Source organism: Sinocyclocheilus rhinocerous, unplaced genomic scaffold (assembly GCF_001515625.1).
Source record: "Sinocyclocheilus rhinocerous isolate Xijiao unplaced genomic scaffold, SAMN03320098_v1.1 scaffold921, whole genome shotgun sequence".
NCBI lineage: Eukaryota > Metazoa > Chordata > Actinopteri > Cypriniformes > Cyprinidae > Sinocyclocheilus > Sinocyclocheilus rhinocerous.
Window position 1 is genome coordinate 390,760 of NW_015640057.1, and position 12,487 is coordinate 403,246.

A 12,487-nucleotide genomic window follows, 5' to 3' on the forward strand; every position below is an offset into this window, starting at 1 on the left:
GTTCTTTTTAGCAACATCATATGACCCCTTTAAAGTTGCCTGGAGCTTTAGGTCTGGAATATGGATTGAGCTCCAAACTGGGTGAGGAGGAATGACTCACTTCTGACTCTGCTGCAAAGAGTCAGAGAGGGGCTCTATCATGCATGCTATAATTGAAATAATGAAAAAGTCATGCAGCATTTTCTCTTTAATGCAAAACAGTCAAACAGAACAGATTCACTTCACCTATACTGTACCCCAGTTTCATACTGTATCCTCAATATTAATTTGCTACTTGCCCATGAGGATTAATACCTGTAGATTTTATTGTAATGCATTGTTTTCTGTTAATTCAATTGCTTCAGTTTTAAATTCAGACTGTGCATAATGCAGCCTCATTCAAAGCACATTTACTGAACTCTTTCAGTACAGTAACAATGTTTCTCAGGTCTATTAAATATAACTCCACCCCATATAATTGCTGTTAATAGTGTTCATCGTCTGTTTGATTACGTCTTTAATTGATTTTTCCGTACATTTCTGCCATATGTACATTAACTGACAATCACCACTGATAAGCTACCACTAAATATTGTAGAAACTTAATTTGCTGTAAAGTTGCTTTGCAACGATTTGTATCGTGAAAAGCGCTGTACAAATAAACTTGAATTGAATCGAATTGAATGTAATTACTTATTCAGCACCTACCCAGGGGGTGTTTATGCATTTTGTCCATGTATTTACACAAGAGTTTTGGGAGCCGGAAAACGCAAACGTGTGAAAACGGGCTTCAAAGTGCACATTTTTGCAAACAATACCGTTATCTCTGTGTAAACTACAACAATGTGAATTTGTGAAAACATTGACATCATACTCATGCGTATTACATGCTCAGTCTATAGGAATACGTACACTGTAAAAAATTATTGTGATTTTAACAGTAAAAGACTGTAAAAATAATACAGTAAAAACCTATTAACTGGTTAACAGTAAGTTTCCATACTATATTCGGTGAATAAATGTAATTACATTTAATGTAATTGTACAGTAAAATACTGTTAAAAATACGTTTTTTGGAGCCAACTGCTGGCTTGCCATGCATAATACATAGTTTTTGGTCATTTTCATGGATACGTGTTAATGGGGATTGTTTAGACAACATTGTTGCATGTAAAATAAAATAAAAAAGCAAAGGCAAAACCTCTCACTTTTTAGTACAATCGTTGTCATGTAAACATACCAACAGAGAGCATGTGGTTTCGGACGCAGCCTAAAACTCATTATTGGTGTAATTTGATAGATGGCAGTGCAGTGTCTAATACCACTGTGGTACAGCAATGTTAATGCTAGCTAGAAAACTACTGAATGCACCTTTAATAGTCATGAAAATAGTGGTACAACCTAATTCTGAATAAGTTGGGACAGTATGGAAAATGCAAAAAAAAAACAAAGAGTCATTTCACTTATTAAGCATCTAGGCATTGAAGACACCGGTTGGTTAAGTTTAGCAAGCAAAATGCTCCTCTGTTCATCCATTATGCATGTCTTCAGCTGTGCAACGGGGCCTTCAATAGCCTAATTTTGCACTTCATAATGCACCACACATTCTCAATCGAGACTGGAAAAGCAGGCCATGCACTCTCTGCTTATGCAACCATGCTCTGTTCTGGGCACATTTGGGCAGAATGTGGTTTGGCATTGATTCTGTGGTGGTTGGGTTTTAAAATTAAATGATTATAATCTTAATTCGAGTGATGAAGGATTTTGAAAGTCTGACAGTAATCAGTGTTGAGTACTACTGTAAGGTTAACCCTGCCTGGTTTAAATGTTTGAAATTGATTAACAGTTGAAAATATTTGTTAGAAATTTAGAAAAGTAATCAAAATTAATCAAATGTAATCAGTTAAATGAATTTAATAAAGTAAATGAAATAGTTACACTACTTATTACATTTAAACAGGGTAACTTGTAATCTGTAATGTGGCGGAACGTAATACGGCGCCACTATTAATGTGCTATCCTGCCAACAAATTAAAACTGACAATTAATCATCTATCAGCTATTAAAAGAGGAACATTTCAAGACAGAGGGAGTGATCCAATGGATGGAGGAGAATCGACCAACTAGTACAGTGATATGCTCAGACTCTCCCTCAGTATTGTCAAGCCTCATTAGAGGGAGATCATCAAGACAAGACATTTTATATGAAATTCTTTCAAGCATTTATAGTTGATAAATTAGGACTATATATGTTTTTTATTTGGGTTCCAGCACATGTGGGAGTGGATGGAAAAGAACAAGCTCATCAGTTGGCAAAGCAGGCGCTGAAACTACCAGATATAGAGATGAATATCCCACTAAGCAGAGAAGAGTTTAAAGCTAAAATTAGGACAATTATTAAAAGGAAATGGCAAAAAAATTTGGAACAAGGGGGAAAGAGAAAGACATTTTTCCATATTCAAAATCAAGTTGGAAATGAAAGAGGGAATTTTGGAAACAGGAGAGAGGATACAGTCATAACCAGACTTCGATTGGGGCACACAGCTCTAAATCACTCTCTATATAGAATGAATAAACATGAGTCCGGGAATTGCAGTAAGTGTGGGGCAGCAGAAACTGAAGAGCATGTACTACTCTATTGTGCTGAGAAAGAGAAAGGGCATGACTGATGAAAGAATTAAGAGAAATGGAAATTGGTAATTTTTCACTTAAAAATCTGCAACATAATGGAGGAAATCATAATAGAATATATGATGCACTGATAAGGTATTTAAAGAAAGTAGAGCTGTTTTATAGAACTTAGGAAAGGATTTTGTGTGTGTGTGTGTGTTTCTTTTCTTCTTTATGTATATATAGATTCCTCCTGATATCAAGGGTCCACACTCCAGCCCAGTAGGTGGCGGGAATGCACCTATCGTTTGTTTGCCAACCGCCATAAAAGGTCAATAGAAGAAGAAGACAGAGGGAGTGGCACAATCTTTGGTGACGTGAGCATGGAAATGTGTGAGTGACGTCAGCGGAAGATGTGTGTGAGCGGTCTGGTCGCACCTGAGGTGTGTGCGCGGCTTCGGTTTGAGAATGGTGTGAGAGACAGTGTGCTACTGTGCAACCAGTGAACCGGCGTGCTATAAGTGAGTCGTTGAGCTACTGTGGGAGAGTGAGTCTGTTTTGGAATGGAGGGTGGAATTGGAGACGAGTAGCAGTGGCCTGAATGAGTGGATTATACTTACCTGGAGCTGACGGCATGTCGCTGTGGGCGTGGAAGCTGCGGTGAATCACCGTTTCTCTGGTTCGGCAGCCGGCACGGGTCTGTGCTTTCGGATGGATGGTGCCACAGTGATTGTTCCGGTCTATGCTGCAAGTACTTACCTGAATTCCAAAATACTCCAAACGAAGACCAGTGGCACGGGGTACAAGTTTAACCCAATCACATTACGCATTAACACACAAGCCATTCATGAAATTCCCATTTGCGGTTCACACACATACACGCACTCCCACCTACACAAACCCGTTTTCTTAGTTTTTTTTAATGTTTTACCGTTTTGTGAAATTGTTCCATTTCATCTGCTCATTTTGTAAGTGTTCGATGTGGTCATGAGATGTGCTTAAAGGGGTCATATGATGCGATTTCAATTTTTCCTTTCTCTTTGGAGTGTTACAAGCTCTTGGTGCATAACAGAGACTGGTTGTGATTGGAATCAAGTACGATCACAGGGACAATTCAATTCATTACCATTTCCGCGATTTTATTATGTTTTTTTAAAATTTTTTTTTTACTTTTTTTAGTTTAATTGTTGATTGGTTTGCCCTTTCTTTTTCTTTCTGAATGTTGGTTGTTATTTGAATATGGCAAAACATATGGTTATGTTGGGTCTATATTTTTTTATGGGTTTTGCTGCTTGAAATTAATAATGTTATATTAAATGTAATTAATAATGTTTCCTGGGTTTTGATTTGATTCATCTCCTTTCTGGTTTCTTTATTTGTAACTGGTGGTTTTTATTGAGCTATCCGGATTCAAGTACATTGACAGGGATTTAACCTTGTCTGGTGCCCGAACTTAACACAAATAAATAAAAATGATCTGGTAATGTAGAAAGCCAGATGCACCACCCTTACAGAATTGGCGCCCAAACAGGGACTATGAACTAAGATTAAACAGACATCTTAAGTAATTGAGATTAAATAAGTGACTGTTTATTACCTTTGAAGTCTGAAGGGAGTGAATCAAATTAAGTTGAATATATTTAACCTGTGAACTGAATTTAAATTGTGGAAAATATTTGTCTTTCTGTGCTCTGAACGGTTTTGATCCCCCAAACAAACTGTGAAGTTGGGGATGTGTATGATCTCTTGAACTGTGCCTACTGTAAACGTAAACTCTGCAGTTTAAATTGTGCAACCTAGCTTCAATACCTACGAAATGCTTCAATGTGTGGTTTTAATGTGTATGTTGTGCATCTGTAAATTGAACTGCCGAATTTGAGGGTGATTTACCACTTTTTTGACCTGTGGTTCATTGTCAAATTGATTGGTTTATAATTGTACATTTGTAATTTTCTGTTATTTTGCCCAAGTTAAAGAGCATTACAATTTACTATTTTGCCCAAGTTTGTTATTTTTGGCCCAGTTTGTTATTTTGATCCTAAACAAAAGACACACAGACCATTTACTATTTACTGATTTTTATTTTTACACTTCACACACTGACTAATAGTACCTGAAGTGGAAACTCCCAGCTGGCAGCCATCAGTCCCTATCATCTCACATGCATATACCCAAAACTTCGCAACCTGGAACCCAAGTGCAGTTTGTGTCATCCATTCTGACTGGCAGCACTCCAGTGCAAAACCTCACCCTGGGATCCGAATGTAAATTCCATGCAGATTTGTACCACCCCTGAGTCGTCTTCATCTGTGGGACAACAGGAGTTACCACGTGAGTTACAAACACCTGGCAAAGGGATACAACAACTGATTAAACAAGTACAAGGAGACTTGGACACGTTAAAGCCATTTATCCAGCGACAAGAGATCACAGTTTCAGAACTCACCCAAGAGGTAAAAGATAAGTTTGTTCAACATTCAACTCAAATGTTAACTGCAATAGCTAAAATGGAGGATAATCAGAAACAGTTATTCAAGTGCATTGCCGATAACCAACAAAAGATGGAGACGGAGATGGATCAGTGGACTAAAGCCACAAAACGTTTGATCGTAGAGGAATTAAACAAAGGGGGGGCTACTGTTGTGTCTGAAGTGCATTTCCTTATCCAACAGCTTAAAGCAGAAGTTCAACAGGACCTCAAATCCACTTTCCAGAGTCTGAAAGACAGACAAAAGCAGCTAACAAAAGAGTTTCATCAATGCAAAACCCAAATGGACTGCACACAAATGTGCAGTAACACTCAAAAGTTTCAGTTAGACCTGTCTAAAAATCTTCAAACACAGATAAAAGTGATGATGACTTCTCAACCACAAACCGTAATTTCATCTTCCACCATGCAAGCATCATCAAGCTCAGTACCTACTACTATGGATATACCCACTTCCATAACCAAAAGTGATCATCTAAGACTCACCTTTCCCACATTTGGAAAGCCTACTGATGATACAGACCCACTGAATTATCTGACTCGATGCCAAGATTTTCTGGCATTATATCCTTTACCAGATGCGGATCTTTTAGCTGCATTCCGCACAGTCCTGTATGGAACCGCTCGTGACTGGTGGGAAGTTGAACATACCTCTGTATTCACCTGGACTGAATTTGAGGCATCTTTTCTCTCTGCATTTCTCTCGGAGGACTACAAAGATGAGTTGGCTGAAAGAGTTAGAACAAGAGCTCAAGGAGAAAATGAACCCATCAGAGATTTAGCTTTTTGTTACAGAGCTTTGTGCAAGAGATGGAAGTCAACTTTGACTGAAAGGGAAATAGTAAAGATGATTCTGAAGAATAATAAACCTCACCTTGCCAGCCAGCTCCGCAGCAGAGTATTCACCATAGAGGCGTTGGTGAAGCAAGAATATCAATTGGAGAAAGACTTTGAGCAGCAACAATGCTGTGAAAGCAGTTTACACCATAAACCGCAATCTGTGTCACCACGAGTACCTATAAATTTGCAGATGGACAAGGCTTCAGTTCAGTGTTGGCGGTGTAAAGGTCATCATCCTTTGGTAAACTGTCCTCGATTCTCATCATCTTCAAATCAGTCATCTCAACAGTGGCAACCTTCTCAAAGCAAGAGACCACAGCCAAATCAAAGTTCAAATCAAGACGGTCTACCCACCAGCAATGCAGTCTCGGCTACAAAGACAGCAACTACATTAAAAAATAATTATGTTATAGATAGCACCCGATGTACAGTACCACAACAACTTGCCATTCCTATCAACATTGGTGCCTGGAAAGGTTCCAGTTGCACCCTACTGCATGAGAGCTTGTGGAAGGAACTTACCCCACAAGAGAGTCTTCATCCATGGACCTCGGGACCACTCTATTTGGCGAATGGCAAAGCTGAAGTTCCACTAGGTTGGATCTATGTTATGATTACACTTCATGATTATGATAATGAGTTTTTCAGGGAGGGCAGTAGTCCTTACTTCAACGTCATTGACATATGGAGCAGTCTTAGGCATGGAATTTATTTTCCTAAGTGGAATTCAACTCAATGTTGCTGAAGGAAAATACTTTTTTAAAAGTGTCCCTGAAATGGAATACTTCTTTCAACCAGGACAAACTAGCATTCCTGCAAGCAGAAACTTGTGTTCATCGAACACCAAGCAGTTTACCAGATCTCAACAAAATCTTTCACTTCTAAGTGCCGTTCCACCACCTCGACCCACAGTAGTGTCACGAGAGACTGATTTCACACTTACTGATGACCAAGTTTTAATTAACAGAGCAATCGAGGAAGCAGCTTTACCTCCCCATGAAGAAGTTCAGCTCCCATCCAACCATGAGCACTCGTCGGCCAGGACGAACAAATGTTCTTGATCATTGCCTGTACATCCACCATCAAGTACCCATTAAACAGCGACCGTATCGACTCTCACCTGTTAATCAAGTCGTAGTCAAAAAACATATTGAAGACATGTTGGATGCTGGTATTATAGAACCCTCTCATTCGGCATGGGCATCTCCAGTGGTCCTAGTTCCAAAAAAGGACGGGAGTCTCAGGTTCTGTGTGGACTATCGAAAAGTCAATGCCCTCACTAAAAGTGAGGCATATCCACTGCCTAACATCACGGAAATTCTAGAGTCACTCTCCGGTGCATCAATTTTCTCCTCATTGGACCTTAACAGTGGTTATTGGCAAGTTTCTATGGAACTAACCAGCAAGCTGAAGACTGCTTTCATCACAGCTGGTGGGCTATATCATTTTAATGTTATGCCCTTTGGACTAAAAAAATGCACCGGCAACGTTTCAAAGACTTATGGAGATTGTACTGAGGGAATTGCTTGGAGTTATATGTGTTCGTCTACATTGATGATATCATCGTTTACTCTCTGACTATGAAACAACACTTCTCAGACATCCAGACCATTTTGCAGAAGTTGCAAACAGCTGGGTTTACCTTGAACCTGAAAAAGTTCAAGTTTTGTCTACGTGAGATTACCTTTCTTGGTCATGTTGTGAACAGTCAAGGAGTGTCTGCAGACCCAAGAAAGGTGGAAGCTAGTCTCGCGTAGCCAGACCTCCAGACTGATGGCTGAAGGTCTGGAATCTATGGCAGCTTTCATTGGCCAAGGCCCGCCCATGAGGCCATTTGACCGACATGTCAAACAACCAATCACAGTTCGTTTCATTTCAGCATCACGTTTCGGGGCGTGGAAATGTCGCCACAATAACAGACCGGTGTGTAAAACTCTCAGACATATTTTAAAGATTCTATGCTGTGAACTAAATATTTCACATACTTTTGAGAATCCAGCGTTTAGTTGATCCTGATAAGCACTCGTCGTCACAGTTGTAAACACGACGGCTTTCTTCTTTCGTGAGGGGGTTTGGCGTCACGCCATCTTTGTTTCCAGGCGGAACGTTAAAGATCCACATCCCGTTGGATAAACTGTTGCATGGTTGCAATCTCACACCTTCTGGTCCTTCCTATGACATTTTTATCAGTTGTCGGAACTTCAAATGTGGTGGAATGTAATACAGTGCCACTATTAATGCGCTATCCTGCCGACCATTCAAAACGGACATTTAATCATCTATCGTAAGTGTGTTTTGTAAGTGTTTGATGTGGTATTGAGATGTGGAATTGAGATATGCTTAAAATTGCCAGAGACTGGTTGTGATTGGAATCAAGTACAATCACAGAGACAATTCAATTCATTACCGTTTCCGCGATTTTGTCATGTTTTTTTTACTTCTTTAGGTTAATTGTTGAATGGTTTTCCCTTTCTTTTTCTTTTTGAATGTTGGTTATTATTTGAATATTGCAAACCATATGGTTATGTTGGGTCTTTATAGGTTTTGCTGATTGAAATTAAATTTGCACTTGGAACGCGAGTAATGTTTCCTGCGTTTTGATTTGATTTGATTAATCTCTTTTCTGGTTTCTTTATTTGTGGTGGTTTTTATTGAGCTATCCGGATTTAAGTAAATTGACAGGGATTTAGCCTTGTCTGGAGCCCAAACTTAATACAACTAAATAAAAATTATCTGGTAATGTAGGAAGCCAGGGGCACCACCGTTACAGTAACCTATTACATTTCCAAAGTAACCTTCCCAACACTGACTATTATTACATGATTACCTCACCTGTTCCACATCAGCTTATTTAAATCGTCACATCCATATTAGTTTTAAATTGCCCCTGTCCCAAACTTCTTTTTTGGAACGTGTTGCAGTCATCAGATTTTGAGTGTATATTTTCAAAAATACATTACATTCATCGATCCACTTCTGCATATTATTAATTTGTAAATGACATTAGGATATGTCCCCACAACTTTCAAATTGGCTCTTATTTAGCCTCTCATGACTCCCCAGCGTGAGAGTTCCTGTCTAATGGCTCCACTGAAAGAGATTAGCGCTGCTTTAGATGCCCCATATCCTGCGAATCCAGGAAGTGGAACTTCTCCTGAAGGAAACCAATGATCGATTTCAAAGCTGTTAGTGCTTATTGGTATTTTATACTCCTTAATGGAACTAGGAATATATGTTTTGTAAGAGACTATTCAGTACCTGAGGTCTACAAAACTGCATGTTTACAAAAACGTTTACCTGCCATACTTGATATACTGATGAGATTTCAAAGCTGTTAGTGCTTATTGGTATTTTATACTCCTTAATGGAACTAGGAATATATGTTTTGTAAGAGACTATTCAGTACCTGAGGTCTACAAAACTGCATGTTTACAAAAACGTTTACCTGCCATACTTGATATACTGATGAGATTTCAAAGCTGTTAGTGCTTATTGGTATTTTATACTCCTTAATGGAACTAGGAATATATGTTTTGTAAGAGACTATTCAGTACCTGAGGTCTACAAAACTGCATGTTTACAAAAACGTTTACCTGCCATACTTGATATACTGATGAGTCGTCCTTTTGATTGCCGTATCAGAGGCAGAAAGACTTGTGTAATTTCCACACTACCAATAAAATTCACATCTAAGAATTTTTTAATTGACAGAATTTCTCCATCACACACATTGTTCACTAGTGCCCAGAGTCAAGTCATAAAAAATAACATGAATTCACTAGTCCGTATGTATACTACTAAACTTTAAACAGTAACATTTCTTCATGATTGTTAGTAAAGCTTATTGCCACTATGAGAGAGTTTGCCAGGGCATTGCTATGTGGTTACTACAGTGTTCTGAGGGGTTTGTAGCATGTTGCTAAGCAGTTTCTTGGGTGTCCTGGGTTGTTATAGGCCTTGCTGGGATATTTTGGGTTATGCAGTTTCTTTGGCATTCTAATCTACTATGCGTTTGCTAGGGTGTTGTTTGGATAGTTGCTAGAATATATTTCTAAAAGGTCGCAATAGGGATTTCGCCTAGGGCGTCAAATTGGCTAGAAACGGCCCTGGTTCTGAGGGTTGCTATGCAGTCGTTATGGTGTTCTTGGTGGCTTTTAGCATTTCCATGTGATTGCTATGCAGATTCTAAGCGTCTTGTTGTCTTCAGAGCACCTTTATCATTTGGTTTCTGCGTAGACCTGCGTTCGCCTCTCTTGTTATTTACATCACATACGCAAATTGGTGGGTGGGGCTAAACAGGCAGTGATGTAGAATCGGTAGGCGGAGCTAAACAGGCAGTGATTTAGAATCAGTGGGCGGGGCTAAACTGATAAACTGAGGCAGTGCTGTAGAATGTGTAGATGGGGCTAAACAGTGATGTAGAAGCAGGCATTGATCATCTTCTGCGGAGGCGGTGCTTATCCACACTATTACATCATAGAGTAGAACATTCCAAAAGCTGTTGTTTTTGACAGACTGCCTTCAATATAAGCTGTTTTTAGACTAAAGAGAAAGATTTGAGTTCTGAAACTTACATAATGTTTTTATAGTGCACTGACCTGATGTCAAAATATCAAGGGACTTTTGATTTCTCAGTTCATGACCCCTTTAAGGTGTTGCTGTTAAGTAGTAAATAGGTTATTCTGTGTGATTGCTAGGATATTACTAAGTGAGTGCTCTGGGAAGTTGCTATGTGGTTGCTAGAATGTTCCATATTATTGCTAAGATGTTTCTAAGTGGTAACTATGGTATTTTGGCTGGTTGCTAGGGCTTTTTAAGCAGATGCTATGCGGTTGCTTGAGTGTTCTATATAGTTGCTAGGATATTGCTAAGTGGGTGTTCTGGGTAGTTGCTGTGCAGTTGCTAAAATGTTCTAAGTGGTTGCTATGCATTTGCTAAGGCGTCCATGGTGGTTTTGAGGATGTTTTGAGTGGTTTTAATAGTATTCATTCATTCATTATAAATCAAAAGACTCAAGTCTTTATGAGATTGTAGTCTCCGGATATGGTTCAGATCTCTTCTTCAGTGTAAGTCAGTGAGGTTTTCTCACCTGTTTGGCTCTGGATGTACTGGTGTGCCTGTGTGATCTGGCTGCTGTTGGTGATGTCTAACTGTAGGACGGTGAGGTTTGGTGATGCAGCTTTCTTAAGCTCCAGAGCTCCAGGACTGAGTTCATCCAGAACCCCTGCAAACACCCTCATCCCTGCGCTGTCTAAAAACCTGGCCAGATCATGACCAAAACCCGAATCACAACCTGTGAGACAAACACAAGTTCAGTTTCGCCGCATATTCCACAATTCCAATGCATTATGGGTAGTATTGGGTAGCCGTCATTGAAAGCATCTATGTAATAATGTAGCAGCTCATATTTGTTTATCATTTTAATCTGTACAGAAGCCAGTCTGTGTCAAGAGACATCACAAGAATGCAGTGATTTATGGTCTTATAGAAACCAGTGCAGTTAACCTTACGGAGAGAAGTGCAAAGTGGCAGAGAAATATTGATTTATTGGGTCAAACATATTCACATTTCATTGCATAAAGACAATTTTGGGACCAATTATTTTGTATGTACAGTGACATTTTTTCATGACTATTAAGAATATTTACCCCCAAAATCATATTATCATTACTATAATACTGTATTTACGGCTTTATTTTTTTTTATCAGCCTAAAGACATTAGGCATTTTTTTAAAAATTATTTATATATACTGTTATTTATATAATTTATATATACTGTCAATGCTGATAACATTACTATATTGATTTTTTGACTGTAAATTCAGGACTGTAAATTTGGGAGGAATGCCATAAAACAATGTCACAATGCAAAAAAAAAAAAGTCCTAAAATTAGGCTTCATTTCTTAATACAAGCTGTAATTTCTTACTTTATATCTAACTCTTGATTTAGTTCTTGTTTTTGAGAGGTTTAATGAGATTCACCCTTCTAGAATCAGTGAAAGACAATTGATATATATTGAGATTCATAATATATACAAATGCACAAACAGAATTTAGCCACAGGACAGTGTCTTACCTGTGATCAGTACCGCCTTGTTTTGGGTAGGCAAGATGGCCCCTTCTCTCCCTACATAGTGGACAACACTACACAGCACACTCACAAGGCCTACTTTAAGAGCACTTGAATGGACCAAACAGCTCAACGTCACTCCAGGAACCACGAGCAGCACCAACCACCTCACCGACCGGCCCTCAGCAACCCGCAGAAGCCCAACACAGACCACCAGCAGCAGATCGTATAGAAACCCCAGACAGCCTTCAACAATCCCCTCCATGTCTACACCACGCGCAGGAATGAAGCAGCCAATGCTATCAGGAGGTCTAGAAAGGCGCCTGTGAGATTACAACCTGTCTATTGCGCTCAGCTGGTTTGTTGAGTGTGTGAATCTTGTAAATCTTTCAGGTTTTGTGCTTCACACTGCACACAGACATGAATCCCGCCCTCAACCAGTGCATATTATATTTTGTATATTTAGGCATGTGTAAACATGCCTACGGCTGTAGAAAA

At 39.1% G+C, this 12,487-nt stretch overlaps 1 protein-coding gene across 1 annotated transcript; it reads right to left on the minus strand.

Moving 5' to 3' along the window:
• Positions 1-10,965: 10,965 nt before the first annotated feature.
• Positions 10,966-12,254, minus strand: LOC107752474 (estradiol 17-beta-dehydrogenase 2-like). Its single transcript, XM_016568457.1, has 2 exons — positions 12,162-12,254; positions 10,966-11,217 (listed from the first exon to the last, which is right to left on the minus strand). The coding sequence occupies exons 1-2, from the start codon at positions 12,252-12,254 to the stop codon at positions 10,966-10,968; spliced, it is 345 nt and encodes a 114-aa protein (XP_016423943.1).
• Positions 12,255-12,487: the final 233 nt, after the last annotated feature.